The sequence below is a fragment of the Asterias amurensis genome, chromosome 7, assembly GCF_032118995.1.
Source record: "Asterias amurensis chromosome 7, ASM3211899v1".
NCBI classification, from domain to species: Eukaryota; Metazoa; Echinodermata; class Asteroidea; order Forcipulatida; family Asteriidae; genus Asterias; species Asterias amurensis.
The window spans coordinates 8,965,326-8,984,797 of NC_092654.1; the positions used below are offsets into that span (position 1 = coordinate 8,965,326).

Consider the following 19,472-nt stretch of genomic DNA (forward strand, 5'->3'; position numbering starts at 1 on the left):
GTAAAATAAATGCAAAAATTATAATTTTTCAATGATTTCTTTCAACACAACACCCCTCCAGCTACGAAATGGTAAGGCCCAGTCAAGGCCCTTGGGTAAACGACTCCTTATAAGGGAATTCTGTGCGCGTCGTGCATATCGCGTGATGTTGCACAACTGTCCCGGCCGTTGCTCTCGACCAACAGGAATGAAGAAACTGTCTTATAAGCACAGGTGCAAACTCGCGTGTCACGCCCATGTTTCAACACTTTTTAGTGGTCATAAACAAAGGTTTATACACACCAACGTGACGCGCTCACCACCAATAGGAATAGCGAAACTGTCTGAGGTATTTATGAATGGTATTTAACAATTACCAAAGGCATCCAGTGCCTTAAATTACACAGCTTTTCCTGTGCAACTTCGTCCAGCCCACCACCACATGTCACAAATCTCTGACTTTAACCAGTGACTATGCACTAAAAACAACATGCCACAACTTGACCCAATGCAACAAAATAAGAAAATAAAAAATAATAAAATCTAACATAAAGTTCAAAAAGTCAAAAGTACCACACTAAACCACAATCAAAGTGAATATTGTAGAAAAAGTGGTATTTAAACAACCAATTACAGAAATTAGAATTAGAAAAACCCAATGAGTAAACAAACGAATGCAAAAATAAAATAAAAATAAAAGAAGCATAAAATATGAAGTAATAATATTGTTAACCTTCAGTATAAATAAAAGAAATATACAAAGTTATTAAAACACCATAAGCAAGAGACCATCATGAACTGCCACTTAATTGTAATATACTTGTGAAACTAATTTGTGGAAAAATTACATGGAGAGGAGGTGCTTGAAAGTTAAAGGCACTGGACACTATTGGTAAATACTCAAAATAATTGTTAGCTTAAAACTTACTTGGTAATAAGCAATGAAGAGCTGTTGATCTAGTATAAAACATTGTGAGACACGGCTCAATCTGAAATCTAAAGTAGTATTGTTTTTTTTCGAAGAAGGTAGTTTGTCACTCAAAGATGAAAAGACTTCAGGCCTGAAGACTTTTTTAAGGCATCTAAATGCACGCAAACTTTTGCAACAAGGGTGTCTTTTCTGTCAATATTTTTTTGCAACTTTGATGACTAAGAGTCGAAATTTATAGATATTAGATATTTTTAATTTTATGCACTGGTTGGGATACACCAAGTTAGTAAGCTTACAAGTGAGAATACTGGTCTTTGACAATAATCAAAGGTGTCCAGTTCCTTTAAAAAGACAATAGTGTCATAAAATGTAACAATTGAGGGTTAAAGTTAAAGGATTTGGGTACTTTTTGTAACACAAAACACATGTCCACAGATTTACATTAAACTTACACCGGTTGAAGATAATGATAGTAGAAAGCTTACCTTAAAATATTAGTTGCTGAGGTGTTTTAGATTTTAAGAAATGAGTAAAACAATGTCATGAAAATACGTTTTTACATGCTAAAATAATTTTCGTCTCATGATCACTGAGACAATTTTTTTCCCAGCACATTGTTTTACTCATTTCTCAAAAACTACAGCATCTCAGCAAGTAATATTTTCAGGGAAGCTTTCTACTATCATTATCTTCACACTGTGTAAGTAAAATGTAAATCTGTGGACATTGTGTTTTTTGTCCAACAAAAAGTGCAATAGACCCTTTAAGAAAGAATAAGAACTCAAACACCAACTGTATAAAAAGTGAACACCAATGTTATCCCCCAAAATTAGACTTTGTACAAGGCACATGGCAAATCAGGGATGCACTGTTAGGAAAACAAGCTGAAAAGTTGCCTTGACAAGAGGCAACCTGAGCGCAATGATACTACTCTTACATTTTTTGTATGGGTTTGGTCTAAGACCTCGGTGATGTCTCGTACAATGATAGCAAAGCTGGCAATTAGGAAAAAAGATGCTAGGAATAGCAAGGCACTGGCATCAGATTGCAGTATGAAAAGAAAAAAACAAAAATTTGAAAGTTAACACAGCTATGCAAAAATGTAATATAAAACAATTTTTTATCACTGTACTTCACCTTTTTTTTTTTTTTTTTTTGCATGCCTTAACCTTCAGCCCAATATGATTTTTTAATTTGATTAATTGATTGATTTTTTTTTTTTTTTTTTTTTTTTTTATAAATTAATTTGTACTACCAGTACAAAAAGATTTTAATTAACATACACACATTCGTAGATTTTTATGTGCACTACCTCAAATGAAAGCTTGTAACTTTCTCATGTTGAGTCTATCAAAGCAGCTATTTAAAACTTATGTCTAAACTTTTGGGTAAAATCAGACAAAAATCAGACAAAAATAGGACAAAATAGGACCTAGCATCTTAAAGGCATTGCACACTATTGGTAATTACTAAAACATAATTGTTAGCATAAAACCTTACTTGGTAATGCGTGATGGAGAGCTGTTGATAGTATAAAACATTGTGAGAAACGGCTCCCTCTGATGTAACATAGTTTTCAAGAAAGAAGTAATTTTCCACAAATTTGATTTAGAGACCTCAGAATTAGATTTTGAGGTCTCAAAATCAAGCATCTGAAAGTACACAATTTTGTGTGACAAGGGTGTTTTTTCTTGAAACACAAAATTCGTTTTAGTTCGCATCAGTTAACTCCATTGCACCATCTGGATGGTTTGTAACCAAATGAACTTAAAAGCAGTGGACACTATTGGTAAATGTCAAAGACTAGCCTTCACAGTTGGTGTATCTCAACATATGCATAAAATAACAAACCTGTAAAAATTTGAGCTCAATCGGTCGTCGAATTTGCGAGATAATAATGAAAGAAAAAATAACCCTTGTCACACGAAGTTGTCAGTAATGTTACTGTCAGTAACACTTCTCAGATTCAAATTTCGGGGATAAAAAGTGATACATTTTGTCCATAATCTCAAAGTGAAATGACTCTCAAAAATGCTTGATACCAATCCAAATCTGCTATTCTTCTTACTTAGTAAGTTTTTATTGCCATTTATTGTCCGAGTCAAAACCAAATGTATACAGACCTTTAATAGGAAACTACTGTTATCAGATAGCAAGATCCGTCCTTGCAACAAGTTGTCCACTGTGCAATAGACAGTGGCAAACGCAGACCCATATCCCTTTCAAATACCACTTAAAGGCAGTGGACACTATTGGTAATTGTCAAAGACTAGCCTTCACAGTTGGTGTATCTCAACATATGCATAAAATAACAAATCTGTGAAAATTTGAGCTCAATCGGTCATCAAAGTTGCGAGATAATAATGAAAGAAAAAACACCCTTGTCACACGAAGTTGTGTGCGTTTAGATTGTTGATTTCGGGACCTCAAGTTCTAAATCTGAGGTCTCGAAATCAAATTCGTGGAAAATTCCTTCTTTTTAGAAAACTATGGAGGGAGCTGTTTCTTACAATGTTTTATACCATCAGCCTCTCCCCATTACTCTTCACCAAGGAAGGTTTTATGCTTATAATTATTTTGAGAAATTACCAATAGTGTCCACTGCCTTTAATAGGAAACTACTGTTATCAGATAGCAAGATCCGTCCTTGCAACAAGTTGTCCACTGTGCAATTAGACAGTGGCAAATGCAGACCCATATCCCTTTCAAATACCACTTAAGTATCATAATGCTAATGGAAAAACTGATCGAAATTTCCAATGCAATGCAACCATCTGTTATACAGAATGATACGTAATGTATTCGGCTTTACAATTGAAGGCTTTCTGTTTATAATTTCTAAATATGTACTTGGTATCAAGTACATCTCCTGATGCTTAATTGTATTTGTTTTCCTCAGTGAATTTTCTCTGAAGTAAGTTGAATATTAGATTTAATTTTATTTATAGGAATACAAATAATTTTTATTTTTTTATTAGACATTATTATTACATTCTTTTGTGATGAAGCCAAACCAAACTGTGCCATATTGTTCCATATTGATGACCAATTGAGTCCAAACTTTCAAAGATTTGTTATTTTATGCATATGTAGGGATACTCAAAGTCAGAATTACTGGGCTTTGACAATTACAAACAAAATTGCAATTATTTGTTTGAGGTTGCACTGTCTGAATTTTAACAATGAATAAAAGCTTGTCCAGCTGTTATTTCTCTTTAATTTATGTGGAAGCTGCTTCACAAATTGTATGACCAGTGTAGTATCTTGCCTATCACTTTTTTTGTAAATAAAGGTTACATTGTCAATACATTTACTGTTTAAAGGAACACGTTGCCTTGGATCGGTCGAGTTGGTCTTTGAAAAGCGTTTGAAACCGTTTGTTATATAAAAATTAGAAAGATATTTTAAAAGTAGAACAAAATTATCCACATGAATTTGCCTCTTAATTGCGTGGTTTTCCTTTTACTTTGCGAACTAACACGGTCGCCCATTTATGGGAATAAAAAATTTGACTCCCATAAATGGCTGACTGTGTTAGTCAACGAGGTAAAAGGAAAACCTCGCATTTTCGCGTGATACTCGTGAGTGGATCATTATACTCTACTTTTAAAATATCTCTCTAATCATAATATGCATTTTATAACAAACGGTTACAAACGCTTTTTAAAGACCAACTCGATGGATCAAGGCAACCTGTTCCTGCAAACTCAATTAACAGCCGGACTAACGAGATTTGTCTTGAAATTGTCACTGCTCGGTTGAACTTAATTTCAAAACAACAATAAATTACTACATTCTCATCAAACATTTAATTGTGAAAAAGAAGTTATAAATCAAAAACAAATAAATAACAAGTACAACTGTATAATACAACATGCTACACATGACAAAATTATATTTAAAAACTGTACTGAGGCTGCATGCACAGTTTACATCACAACTAATGTGAAACTTAACATTCATTAAATCAGTGTGGAATATGCTGCTCAAACATAGGACTCGAACTGCCTTTAGCTACCAGACAATCTCAGTGGTCTAGTTGGTAAGACACTGCTCTAGAGTTGCAAAGGTCCTGGGTTCGAATCCCCCTGGGTTCGAATCCCAACCGGGTTCGAATCCCACCCAAGTAATATGCCTGTGATTTTTTTCACAGAAATCTGGAAAGTACCGAGTATACAATGCTATTACACATCGGTGTAAGGGTAAAACTAAAAATGAATGCATGTACAGGTCTTTCCACAAACTTTCATCAGTAATTTTGTGTTGCTGAATTAGTCAATTATCCTTTCATTCACTCAGATTTCATGCTTTTTGAAGGGGCACAGCAATTTTCCTCCGGTTAGGGCACTTCTATGAGGAAAATATAAACTGTATTGCAACTTTGCAAAGGGCATCACGGCAAAAGCACAGGGGACTGGCAATTGCTAAGCGCGTCTACTTGTTGAAACAGAGGACTTTTAGGGTGTTTGACAGAAGAAGTCTGTTCTCGCCTCGCTTTTGTGTACAAAACCAATGGGGACGTCGCTTAAAAAAACCGAAGTGGCAACAGTTGGAGAACAATTAGAAGTCCTCAATTAGCGGGATTCAGGCCTTGGAGCACATACAGAAGGATAATTGGTTTAATGTAAAAATACATTGATTACAGCGCACAACAACAAAATACAGCACCATCACATTGTACCTTTATCACTGTAACAGTCAGGCTAAACAAACAGATGTCCACAAATCAATAAACACAGAGACTTACTTTATTGCTGTACATGACTTCACCCACCACCATTGGTAGAGCTAGATGCAAATTAGGTTTGATTCAATCATATTTTTATTCTAGGGACTGAAGTGGCAATATGGTTTACAAGTACAGTGCGGTGTAACCAAAACGTAAACAAAACACTCTCACGAAAAATTCACATGAGAAAATAGCTGTCCAAGTTGCGTATTTGTTTGCGGGCCCTTTTAAATTAACAGCACGAAAAAGCTTTGCATTTAATTATTTTTATTTTGTTCAGGGTGTAGGGGGGGGGGGCCTCTAATGCATGAAACCAGTCATTTGTCCTTTTTGGGGGAGGGGGAGGGGTGTGACTGGCCAATGTGACTGGCAGTCTCTCATTTTTTGCCAACGTCTTTGTTCAGGGGGTAGGGGTCGGCACGCCAGTCAGAGGTCATGCAAATTATCAACTGTATCAGTTATGACATTTGTTCCTTGAAAAAAGGAGGAAAATGCAGGCCTGTATGCTTCGTTTTTCTAAAGGGCAAGGCCACCAAGGCAATTATCTTGCGTGCGCCATATTTGGTGGGCAATGTCAATGTGTGTTATTCAGTGAAGTGCGCATTTTAGGCAACGCAGCGTTTACACGTAAACATATTGCCAACCAAAATGGTGAGCGTGGCACAGTCGCCGCGTGTGACGTGCAAGGGGTCAATACTGACATAAAGCCAGGGATCACGTTCTGGTAAGTAAAATAGAAAATTATGAAAGAAAAGCATGGTATTTTTTTTGAAATTCATCCACTTACATTCTTTCTCTGCGCTCAGAGTAGACGTTTGTTAAAGAACCATAAAATCTCCAAATGACGACAGCTGACGTACAGACATCCAGAATGCAATCAAACTGTAGAAAAAAAACAAATTTTTATTTTTATTTTTTAAATATGTAATTCTACAAGACTGCAGCTTGTAGCCCAAAACGCTTACCGGAACAGAATTAGTTTTACAAGACAAGAATCTTAAAGGCACTGGTCACCTTTGGTAATTGACAAAGACCAGTCTTCTCACTTGGTGTATCCCAACAAGTGCACAAGATAACAAACCTGTGAAAATTTGGGCTCAATTGGTCTTGGAAGATGCAAGATAATAATGAAAAGAGAAATACCCTTGTTGCACAAATGTGTGTGCTTTCAGATGCCTTATAAAAGGCTTCAGGCCTGTTGTCTTTTAATATTTGAGTGAGAAATGACCTCTTTCTCAAAAACCACGCTACTTCAGAGAGAGCCGTTTCTCACAATGTTTTATACTTTCAACAGCTCTCCATTGCTTGTTACCAGGTATTTTTTTAATGCTGACAATTATTTTGAGTGATAACTTATAGTGTCCAGCGCCTTTAATAAGAGAAGAGTTATCTCAATTGCTTGTGGATAAGTGTTCTTTGATACTCAACAAATGAAAAAGATATTAACCAAACTCAAAGTATATTTTCAAACATAATTTCTTCTTGCAAAAGAAAAAACACAGTGACGTAATACTCAAATAAAAACCCACAAGACCACTTGACTTGTTTGGTCATAATATTGTAGGGACACCGCCAACAAAGGGCTAGATAGCTCAGTTGGTAGAGCGCCGGCACGTTAATCCGGAGGTTGTTGGTTCGAATCCCACTCTAGTCAATTCTTTGTTCAACTCCCAAAGTCATAATATTGTGTATGAAAAGGCCTTTAGAGCGCTTCGGTTCCCTGAGGTTCTATTCCCAGAGAGCTGGGAGAAAAAAAAGGAATGTTATAGGCCAAATGACCTGCCGTCGATTTAACAAAGCTCTTCTTAACTTAGGATTAATCTTATGACTTAGGACGAGTCCCAACCCTGCACAGTAGCATGCAGACCTTAAGATTAATCCTAACTCTTTGTGAAATCGACGGCAGAAAACTAATGTAACGCGCATTAAGAATTAGTCGTTTACTGGCCCAGTACTAAAACCACCAGCCTCGGGCCTTAGTTTAAAAACTTGAATTACTTACTGCAAATCCAAATGTAGCCGCACTTTCTGTCATAATAGAAACACCTGTTGTGGATTTTAAAGACAATAACAAATTATTAAGGCATTTAAAACATGGCAATGTTTATGAGGACTTAGGAAAAGCACTTTGAATACAATGCTTTAATATGCCATATAGAGCGAACGATTTTTCTTCATCCCGGATGGAAGTTTATTATCTATTAAAAATGATTGCAGTACCTGGTTTTATTGTGGCATCAGGGCCTATAGCAGTTTAAGGCAAGTGGACACTATTGGTAAATACTCAAAATAATTATAAGCATAAAACCTGACTTGATAACGAGTAATGGGGAGAGGTTGATGGTATAAAACATTGTGAGAAACGGCTCGCTCTGAAGTGACGTACTGACGTAGTTTTCAAGACAGAGGTAACTTTCACAAATTTGATTTGGAGACCTCAAGTTTAGAATTTGAGGTCTCGAAATCAACCATCTAAACGCTCACAACTTCGTGTGACAAGGGTGTTTTTTCTTTCATTATTATCTCGCAACTTCGATGACCGTTGAGCTCAAATTTTCACAGGTTAGTTATTTTATGCATATGTTTAGATACACATGTGAGAAGACTGGTCTTTGACAATTACCAATAGTGTCCACTGTCTTTAACAGCACCGCATTCATAATCTGGTGTTTTCTGATCGGAGCAGAGTGTGGGTTCAAATTCCCAGTTGTGTGACACATGCGTCCTTAAAAGCAAGACACTTAACCATGATGCTTCGTCCTTCGGATGGGACGTAAAGCGTTTGGTCCCGTGTGTTACAACCAAGTGCACTTATCAAAAAGAGAAGGGGGTTCCCCTCTTGTTCCTGGTTTGATTGACAGCAACTTGAAAACTGTCGCGGAACTTTGAAAAAAATAATAGCCCAATAGGAACACAGCTTTAGAGGAAATTGTTGTGGTGAAGTGTGGGAACACAGGGAGGGGGGGGGGGTCCTCTCTTCTCCATATCTGGCATGGTATTGGCAGAATAAGGTTTTCCTTTGAAATGAGTTCATTAAACTTTGTGAACCCTCACCGAAACTTATGCAACCCAGTACGAAGAGAACAATGACAGAAGTCCAGGCAACGACTAAAGCAGATTTCCTCCAAAATTTAACTTGTTCGACCGTCAGCAGATGAGTTCCATCCAAAGGAACTAATTAGAAAAGAAAGAAACATCAATACACTCAATAAAAAAAGTACATCATGGTATTCAATCGTATGTAATTGGCACTAAAATACAAATTAAATTATTCGGCTGAAACACTAATTAATTTTTTAATGTATGTAAATGGACAGACATAAAGTACACATAAAAGTTTTCAATTTTATCACATTGATGTATGACATGGTTGACTAAACACAACGCTTGAAGCTGATACCAGTTTAATTTAACTCAATGTTGTTGTGGGACAAATTTCATATGAGCCTGTAAAGTAAACACAAAAACTTGCTGAGTACAAACAAAAACTGTTGCTTAACAAAACTAGGTTACAAGCCAGAATAACATACAGTTACCACTGGTGTGACTTGTACCGCAGTCTTTCTTTTTTTACTTAGCCAAGAAAAATGCTAAGCAGAAATTTCTGTATTTGACCTTGGAGAACCTATTGAAACTAATATGTTGTTACTGCATTCAACTCCAACAAACTGATGTGGTGAATATTAATGTTGGATTTACCCATACACCGAAGTGTGCTTACCCAAATTCTATACAATAAAATCAAAGGCATTATACTCGAGTAGGATTTAAACCCACAACCTTTGATATTCTAGAGTTGTCTACCAACTAGACCACCGAGATTGCCCTGGGCCCAATTTCATAAAGCCTGTAAGCACAAAACCTGCTAAGCACAGGAAAATCTTGCTTAGCAGCAAAACAAGTTACCCCAGCCAATTTTCCGCAAAGTTTACACTGTTTCGACTGGTGCCCCACTCATTTTGTGTGTAGCAGAGAAATTTGTCTGCTTATTTTCTGCTTATTTTAACAGCTTTATGAAATTGGGCCAAGTAGCTAGAGGCAGTTCGATGAGGTGAAATAAAATTGATATAACTGGGTCTCATGCATTACCTTCATCATTGTTGCTGATATCATTTGCCCCTGACAAATTATCCTCAGTGCTTCCGTGGGACGTAAGTGTGTTGGTATTGATCGGCACATTTTCCAACTCCATGTTTTTTCAGTGTATCTTTTCCTTGTTCCGTTTAGTTTTAAAACCATCAAAAAATCATCAAAAAATCATCAAAAACCATCAAAATCTCACAGCCATTTCTTCTCTTCCCGAAGAGCCGATTTCAAAGATTACCCGGTACTGTAAGAAAACAAAGTCAATGGATAATGATTTTTAACGTAAAGACGATTAAAAACATAGCACTCCGGACAAAAGCATTGACAAAATAGGGAGACTGCCAATATACGCTTGATCACAATTTATGCAAATCATAAATGTACATGTTTGTACTCGAGAGATCGGTTGTTGCCAGCTTGGCATTTATAGCACATCACCTCTTGGGAATTTGCCGAGTTATAGTGGTACCCAGACGTCTTTTCACCCACCTCAAACCCAATCAGATGTGCATCTGTGTATCTGAAAGCGCGCACGAATGTTACGTGTATGAACAAAAAAAAATAAATATAAAAAATTGTCAATCAGTATTTTCGGCAACGACAACAGCTTTATGATGAAATCGAGCCCAAACCATTCCTATCCTAACTATACTTCTAGAAACTCTACAGGCTCCCCGGAGCCTTCTCGAAGTATCCCAACTAGGCCTACTTCTATCATCAATCTAGAAACTAGGGAGCCTTATGATAGTCTCTAGTGGAAGTAAAATGAAACTAGCCGAGGCCTACCTCTGACTCATCAGATGCTCTCACCTACAATACAACCACAAGCAACTGAGTCCAATATTATGTCCAATGAGATGGGGAGGTCCCCGCTGTCAGTCAGAATAATGTCAGTTTCTACCTTTATGGTCAGTGAGTGCAGACCAACAACTCGTCAAAATCAGACCTTAAATTATAACACCATCTCATCAAAGACTCAAAGACAAACAAAGACTGCTACCGTTACTCCTTGTATCCAAGAACTATACCCTAATACCAATCTGGAACTCACTCCTGCCACAAGTTAAATCAGCCCCTGACGCCAATAATTTTTAAGTCCCTCCTTGAAAATATAAAATTTGAGTAGAAGCATAGGGTCTGCTCTTTTTATAGCCCAGTGGCGGTGGTTTGTGCAGTAAAGACAATACGAGACCTGTGTGGAGCTCTCTTCCTCAAAGCATAAAGTTTGTTGTTTGTAAAGTTGGGTAGAAAAATGTACGGATAAAAATTGAATATCACTTACTCTTTATTTACTGACTTAGATTGGAGCATCAACTGTAGATTTTCCTTCCTCCATCAGTCACCATGAATGATAACACTAATATAACTGTACTTTGAACATTGTTTGTTGTTTTGTGTACACAAGCACAGCACGTCAACAAACAATTGACTTTAATTCATACCTCTATCTTTCATCACAAGGAAACAACTACTGTGCTGGACACATGACGACAACACATAGACAGTGTGATGTGCTGGACAACAACAGCAGCTGTTTTCGCTTGCATAGCAAAACAAAATTTTTTTTACGCGCACCATCGATGATGGGGGGGGGGGGGGGGTTGCAAAAAGGGGATTATGGACGCGCCCCTTTTTTTACACACCGCGTCATTTAATTACGTTCAATATTATTACCACGTGACGTGTTTATTATTAATTAGTTAATTAATTACTATTAATTTCACAATAAAGTGAAATGGGACGGCAATAAAGTAAAACAAAATAGTGCATTGATCGTGTTTTGTACTTTAGTCATAGAGCTATAGTAAGATGACTTATAGTCAATGTTTTACAGGAAGGGAAAAAAGGATTAGACACATTTTTTTGTTTTTTCTTCACGTCTGTCAATAAACTCATTATTACCTCTTATATTAACTCAATTTCATACTTGTTTTAGCAAAGTCATACACCACTTGTGACAACAAGTACATTTCTATATAGTTGTGACTTCTGCTTTTTTCTTATTATATGAGATCATATAACTTAATAATTTACCCTTTTTTTAAAGGCAGTGGACACTATTGGTAATCTCACTTGGTGTATCTCAACATATGCATAAAATAACAAACCTGTGGAGATTCGAGCTCAATTGGTCGTCAAAGTTGCGAGATAATAATGAAAGAAAAACACCCTTGTCACACGAAGTTGTGTGCTTTCAGATGCTTGATTTCAACACCTCAAATTCTGAATCTGAGGTCTCGAAATCAAATTCGCGGAAAATTACTTCTTTCTCGAAAACTACGTCGCTTCAGATGGAGCCGTTTCTCACAATGTTTTATACTATCAACCTCTCCCCACTACTCGTTACCAAGGAAGGTTTTTGTGCTAATAATTATTTTGAGTAACTACAATAGTGTCCACTGCCTTTAAGGGGGATGTATTTTTTTATCATAAATGGAAGTCAACATATTCTTAACATTATAAATTAGTTGATATCAACTTAATACACAGTGATGTATTAATAATTATTCAATGAAAAACAAAGGACCTCTGGATTTGTCCAGTCGTTAGTAAACTGATAACTCAGCTGACCCCCACACAATAGTAATTAAAGGAACACGTTGCCTTGGGTTGGACGAGTTGGTCTATAAAAAGCGTTTGTAACCCCTTTTTATAAAATGCATAGGCTATGGTTGGAAAGATGTTTTAAAAGTAGAATACAATGATCCACACAAGTTTGCCTCGAAATTGCGTGGTTTTCCTTTTACTGTGCGAATTAACACGGTCGGGCATTTATGGGAGTCAAAAATTTGACTCCCATAAATGGCCGACCGTGTTAGTCGACGAAGTAAAAGGAAAACCACGCAATTTCGAGACATGTTTGTGTGGATCATTGTATTCTACTTTTACAACATCTTTCTACCCATATGCATTTTAATAAAAAAAAAACGGTTACAAACGCTTTTCAAAGACCAACTCGACCGATCCAAGGCAACGTGTTCCTTTTATTTGCAAGTAAAATCAATGGCCTCCGCCATGTGGTGCGGTTTAGACAGCCTTTCAAATAATATCATTTTTGTTATAGTATTGGGTCACTTTTGTAACAGCTTTATATTTTAGCGCAATTAAAAACACTGTTGATCACGGAACAGACAATAGAAAATAGAAGACGCTCATCTTCTGCTCTATCTCGGTTTATCTTATGGTTATCACTCTTTGCACCCTCCGTATCTTTCCCATATATCCACAATGCGGCAACGCCACCTTTATGCCCCACCCGACCCACGGCCCCAGTTGGTTATTAGTTTGATTGTCACAATTTGCACCGCGAGAGGGCGCTATCACCCACGAATCGCATCGCTCTCGCGGTTAATTTGATTAGACTCCTCCTTGATGCAAACAATGCTGAAACACAATTATTTGGGTAAGCCAATAGTGCTGTATTGTATGTTTTTCAATTGAACGAAATGTTTTTGCATAATAATGTAAAGGGCAATGAATCCTGACCATGCATCTTATATGTTATTGAATAACACTTTAAATTGTTATGTTAAGCCAAAAAATGGTCAGTGTGGTAGGCTCAAAGGGCATGTCAGTCGAAAAATTCGTCAGTCTCCTGAAATAATTATAATCTCGATTCAATCGCTCACTGCGTGTCAAATAATGTATGGAATAGCAAAGGCCTATAATTAAATAGGTCGTTGTCCATGATGCATACTTTAAAAACTTCTCCCGAACAATAATTGTTGCTCTATAAAACTATATTTAACCCGAAAAACACACACCCACACACACAAAATAAATTTTCTAAAAATAAAACATCTTACTTCTCACACATAAAAATAATTATTTATTAATAAACTTAACAGTGCTTAAATAACGCATGGTCACATGTAAAAGTTTTAAATTTTATTTTACCATTTTATTTTACCATTCACTGAACAACTGAAATCAAACAAAGACTCAACAACAAATTAAAATAAAACAAAGAAATAATTCAACTTACAAAATTTGTTTTCTAAAAATAAAGTTTCCGACTTCTCACACTCATAAATAATTAATTGTTATTAAATTCAACAGTGCCTGAATAATGCACAAACAATCACAAGTAACAGTTTTCAATCAAAGAAATCAATCAATGAAATCAATCAAAGAAACACACGGGAAAAAAAGACAATTAAACTTAAAATGCATTTTCTAAAAAATAAAATATTTGACTTCTCATACACATCAATAATATTGTTTGTTATTGAATTTAACACTGCTTGAATAAACGCACACTCAAAATAAATATCACAAGTTCAATTTCTCGCTTTTTTGCTATATGAATTATAAAATGTTATTTAGTATAAAACAAGTATAGTTGTATACTCTACAACAAAAAAACGGTAGGATTTTACCTGTATTTCAGATCCCAATGGGGGTTTGACCCGTATTGGTATGGCTGACCCAGATAGTATCAAACATTGAAGCTTAACTCGGACTTTGCGTCAGTTTAACCCATTTCTGGGCCATTTTGACACAGTATCCGGGTCTTACCTGACCCAGGAATGGGTCAGACCCTACGGGACCTTGATCCGGGTCAATTCTGACTCGGCAGTGTTTACAGTGAAAAATTAAGTACGGGTATAGGCCTTTAATGTGGGAAATAAGAAATCTGTTAAGAATTCATAATGATAATTTGGTTACAGGTATCATCATCAACGGCACTAATGCTCTTTTTGAAAAAAATTAGTCCCTTGGATAAACGAAAACATTTGCCTCACATAAAGACATGATAAATTGCCGGTAAGATCACCTGTAAACTGTACATTAATATGAAACTATATATTAACGGTATGCCCTCTAAAATCTGGAGGGGCAGGGCAGAGAAAATGAAAACATGGCGATACGTCACCAACCACCTTTATATTGGTTTCATTTGTTCCCAGCGTATCCGTTTACTATCTGTTTGTGTTAAACAATAATATGTGTTTGTTTGTGCTTGTTTAAGCGTCAGGCGAAAGTCCGGGTTGTATCGAAAGCTAAGGCGATTTCCCCATTCTATAGTTTTTGTATTGGGCACATCTGCTCAAAAGCACGGCACATCTGCTCAAAAACACACCGACATCCCATCTTCCCACAAATGATCAAGAGCTTAACAAACATATCGACTATTGTTCTTTGAGGTTTTATATTTAACACAACAACAACACCACAACCAATCATTATCGATTTGTTAACTGTGTTGAAGCAGTCACCATGGTAACATAATTAATTCTATGAACACAGCTGTGCATCATCTGTGGATTTTACTATTGATCGTCAAATGGCTTTGAACGAATGGATTCAGAAGTTAAAGCTCAGCTTGAACCCCTTCAATTTTGTTTGTCTTAATCATCAATCAGAGTACTATAAGCGCCAAAACCAACAAAAGTTTTTAAAAGGCGCTATAGCGACAGTTACATGAACTTCATTACATTACACCTTTAAGACACTGCTACAGAATGCAAAGGTCATGCGTTCGAATCCCACCGAGTAATATGCCTGTGACGTTTTCACAGAGCTCGGTAAAGTACTGAGTATACAGTGGAACACACAGCGTATGGGTGTAAAACCAAAATTAATACAAAATACTTTTTGCAAAAGATAACTTGAATACTGAGTTTCTTGAAAATGGTCTGAGCATCCTTTATGTGATTTGGAAGAGTGTTCCATTCTTTTGGTCCACCAGTATGGCTGACACAGTACTAAGAGACGGTGACTTTATAAGAGATGGTATAATCCACACAAAAGACCCAATCAAACAGGTGTTAGTAATTGATGTTATCCTGAAAACTTGTATGAAACCAGTCTGGTGCCAGTAGAAAGCTGTTGAAAAGACAGAACACAATTTTACACAAGTGGAGTGCCACAAACACGCACGCCCGCATCAACACCATTATTTTGTTTAATATATCTTTTAGTTGTTATGACCATTTTTGTTATCACAAATCTCCATAATTACAATTTTGCACAGCATCTGGCGGGTTGTTTGGCTTGTTATGTTTCTGTGTCCCAATGTAATACTGCCCTCTACCGGTACGTTTATCAAAATGTGTAATTAAAATCGGGTGAAAATTTATACTGGGCCCCTGTCTTTATCCGCAAGGATGTTATTCACGAGCCTCGAAGGTGGACGTCAGATGTTCAGGCTAGGAAAAAATTAATGAAGCAATATCATAATCTGATTCTAATTAACATAAGATGACATAACATTTAGCGTGTTAATATGTCACAACCTTGTTGAATATAACTATTGCAGAAAACTTAATAATAGATGCCTAGGCCACACAGTGTATGAGTGCGATCATGCCTTGCATTTCACTGTACGATGTATAGTGTTATCATATCACCTCCGTTTCAAGTTACTGTTCAAGCTAACTGTCGTCTTAGCTATTCTTTCTTTTATTTTCACATTTATTAATTACAAAATTTTCAATTCACAACAACTCCAGCAATCTGAAATTTAATATTTGTCTAGTTAGAATGTAACTATCTTTCGCTTGTTTTTGTTTAACGGTTTCCTTTCTGTAGGCAGTATTTATCACGAAATTGGTGAGCTTCATGCGAGCAATTGTTGTACTGGCATTCAACAAAAATATTTTTGTTTTTTTTGAGAATTGAACCATTGAACCATTTAGGTTCCATTTATTGTAAACCATCGTCACACAAAATAATTGACAATAATACAAACAAGAAGACGTTCCAATAATAGTGCCGTGGAGAATTAAAACGACTTCATCTGTTGAGATCAAATTCCCTGTTTATTCTGTCGCATTCGTTTAAATAAAACGTGTTCGACAAATATTGTAATATCTTTATTTGTGTGAGCTTATAAAATCTTCTGAACTGGACACAGTTTTGGAGAGGTATAATTTGCTATAGCAGACAGACAGGGTACCAACTGAGATCAAAATGGACTCGGATTCCTTGTCCCCGTGGCTGACCTTTTACCATGGCAGGTTGACCCGGAAAAGGGTTAAATTACTTTTATCTCAGATTGTGCGTCTTTTGGACCCATTTCTCAATTATTTTGAAATGTGTCAGGCATTGACCGGGAATATTTAAGAGTACAGTTAAACATGTCAATCAAATATTTTGTTTTATTAAGACCAACCTACTTCTCTACTTGATATAAATATTCTGCTTAGCAGTTTTAGTTTCGACTATAAGGTTGAGAGAACATCTTCAGTGCTTCATAAGAGCTGCGTCACGATTTTTCATAGAGTTGTTTAAAACACGCTGAACAATATTTTCGGCTTCAAAAAAAGTCATCAGGATACCAGTCATAGATGGTACATGCGACATGCTATTTTGGCTGGTAACTATATTCTTGTGAGCGATTTCCCCCGCTTAGCTATTATTGTGCACTTGTGACTGGTATCGTCTTCTTATTTCTGCTTAGCAGTTATAAGCTATATTTGTTGTTGTTAAACAGCTCTTTAATATTGGGTACAGAAGTCGCGATCTTTGCCGATTCATTGAATAAATGACACTTTGGACCTGCGTTTGTTGATTTCTTGGGGGCGTTTATTTCGCCTACACCCTTCAAATGTCACGCATTTCTTAATTTCACCAATCGATACAGGAATTCCACTTTGTGTGTATTTTCAATATGTGTTCAGGGGTGGATTTCACAAAGGCAGTCCTAACTTAGGACTAGTCCTAGGCAATGCTAAGAGATAGGATCAGTCCTAAGTTAGGATGAGTTACTGGTCCTAACTTAGGACCAGTCCTATCTCTTAGCATTGCCTAGGACTAGTCCAAAGTTAGGACTACCTTTGTGAAATCCACCCCGGGTAATACATACTCCAGTTCAAATTTGCCATAGGCCATTTTGAGGTATGATGGACACAATGCTATGACACCATTTGGTTTATTTGTCTGTAGATGCCCAAACCAAACAGTGCACTCCTAGTGTCCACCATACCTCAAAAAGCCAGAGAGGCAACGAGCATTTCAACGTTGTTTGGTTGTTTGGTTGGTTGATGTTCAAATTGGTCTTCACGATGACCCAAAGTCCGGATTTTTTTAATTTATTTGTTTGTACAAATAATAAACAGTTCAACTGAAAATGAAGTCCAACTTCGTGTTCGGGGCTGAAACTGATGATCTGGGTCCAATTTCATAGACCTGTTTAGCACAAACGTTTGCTTTGCATGAAATTTCTTCCTTGATGAAAACAGGATGACCAACTAAATTTCCATTTATTGCATGTTGCTTGTCCTGAAAACCATGCTGAATTCTTTTTGGTGATCCTGTTTTTATCAAGACAAAAATTTCATGCTAAGGAAATTGTTGTGCTTAGCAGCTCTATGGAGCCCCTTAAGCAGAAAATAATGCAAAGACAAAATTATCGAAGAAAATGATTATTTGTTACTGGTATCCGATGCTTATTATTGCTAAGCATGCATGCTTATAGCAGCAATGAGCAGGATACCAGTAACAAATTGCACATGTGTTATGGTATTTTGGCTGGGTACCTTTTTCTGGTTAGCATAATTTTGTTTTAATTGGCATATTTTTTTTTGCTTAAGCAACTCTATGACATCGTGCCCAACATCCACCGTTATTGTACCCGTCTTTAATGCCGTTGAGCCCCTGGCCACGACGGGTTGATGACACCGATGTTACTGCACCACGGGGCCTTAGCGCTTCGTTTCGATTTTAGCTTCGGCCTCACTCACATTATAGCTTTCTGGTTTATATATAGATAGAACAGTTCATTTATATGCATATGCTATGCCATGCTCTGTGAATAATCAGGCCAGTCTGGTGCAAGTGACCCTATGAGTTAAAGCCATTATACACTTTCAGAACAGAAAAAAAAAAGTTCACAGATTTACACATAACTTACAGGGTTTACAGAAGGTAATGGTGAAAGACTTCTCTTGAAATACTATTCCATGAAATGCTTGACTTTTCGAGAAAACATTTAAACAATTACCAATTCTCGTTGTCGAGAATAACGGATTTATTTTAAACACATGTCATGACACGGCGAAACGTGCGGAAACAAGGGGTGGGTTATTTTCTCCCGACTCCGATGACCGATTTAGCCTAAATTTTCACAGGTTTGTTATTTTTTATATCAGTTGTGATACACGAAGTGTGGGCCTTTGGACAATACTGTTTACCGAAAGTGTCCAATGGCTTTAAAGGCAGCTATTGGAAATTACTCTAAATAACTACTCTAACACAATGTCCACAGATTTTCAATGTTTAAAGATGATGGTGGATAGAAAGCTTCCCTTAAAATATTACTTGTTGAGGTGCTGCAGTTATTTTTTTAGAATCAGTGTCACCAAAATAAGTTCCGTCCATGGAGACGAGCATTATTTTAACATAGGGACAATGTACTTACCAGTATTGGTTATAGTAAATACGTTCTTTTTCGTGACATTGTTTTATTCGTTTCTCAAAAACTACAGCACCTCAGCCATATGTTTACACAAGCACGTATGTTCAATATAGATGATGTTTTTAAGTCGAAACCATTGTTGGATCACACCCTCATTATAACACACTACTTGAAATGCACATAAACCCAGGGAATAATTAACCTGTAGGCATATGAGCAGTGAGCAAACACACGTGGATCTATAATGGACTGATGATACACATGCAATAAGAACCAAGCGGTCAGCAGCTATAGGTGAACGTGCTATTCATATACCTGCTTCGTCTGTTAATATCGATGTAAAAAGACAGTCGTGGCAAACCTACAGAGTAGACTACTATCATCAT

The 19,472-nt window shown here is 36.6% G+C and overlaps 1 protein-coding gene across 1 annotated transcript in view; it reads right to left on the reverse strand.

The window, feature by feature from the left end:
- Positions 1 to 11,238, reverse strand: part of LOC139939365 (transmembrane protein 163a-like) — a 21,061-nt gene extending 9,823 nt beyond the window's left edge. The window contains exons 1-6 of the mRNA XM_071935187.1: positions 11,008 to 11,238; positions 9,729 to 9,969; positions 8,694 to 8,813; positions 7,642 to 7,685; positions 6,427 to 6,521; positions 1,848 to 1,944 (exon numbers count right to left, since the gene is read on the reverse strand). Coding sequence (XP_071791288.1) covers positions 1,848 to 1,944; positions 6,427 to 6,521; positions 7,642 to 7,685; positions 8,694 to 8,813; positions 9,729 to 9,831 — 459 coding nt within the window. The 5' untranslated portion in view covers positions 9,832 to 9,969; positions 11,008 to 11,238. The remainder of the gene's footprint in view (positions 1 to 1,847; positions 1,945 to 6,426; positions 6,522 to 7,641; positions 7,686 to 8,693; positions 8,814 to 9,728; positions 9,970 to 11,007) is intronic.
- Positions 11,239 to 19,472: the final 8,234 nt, after the last annotated feature.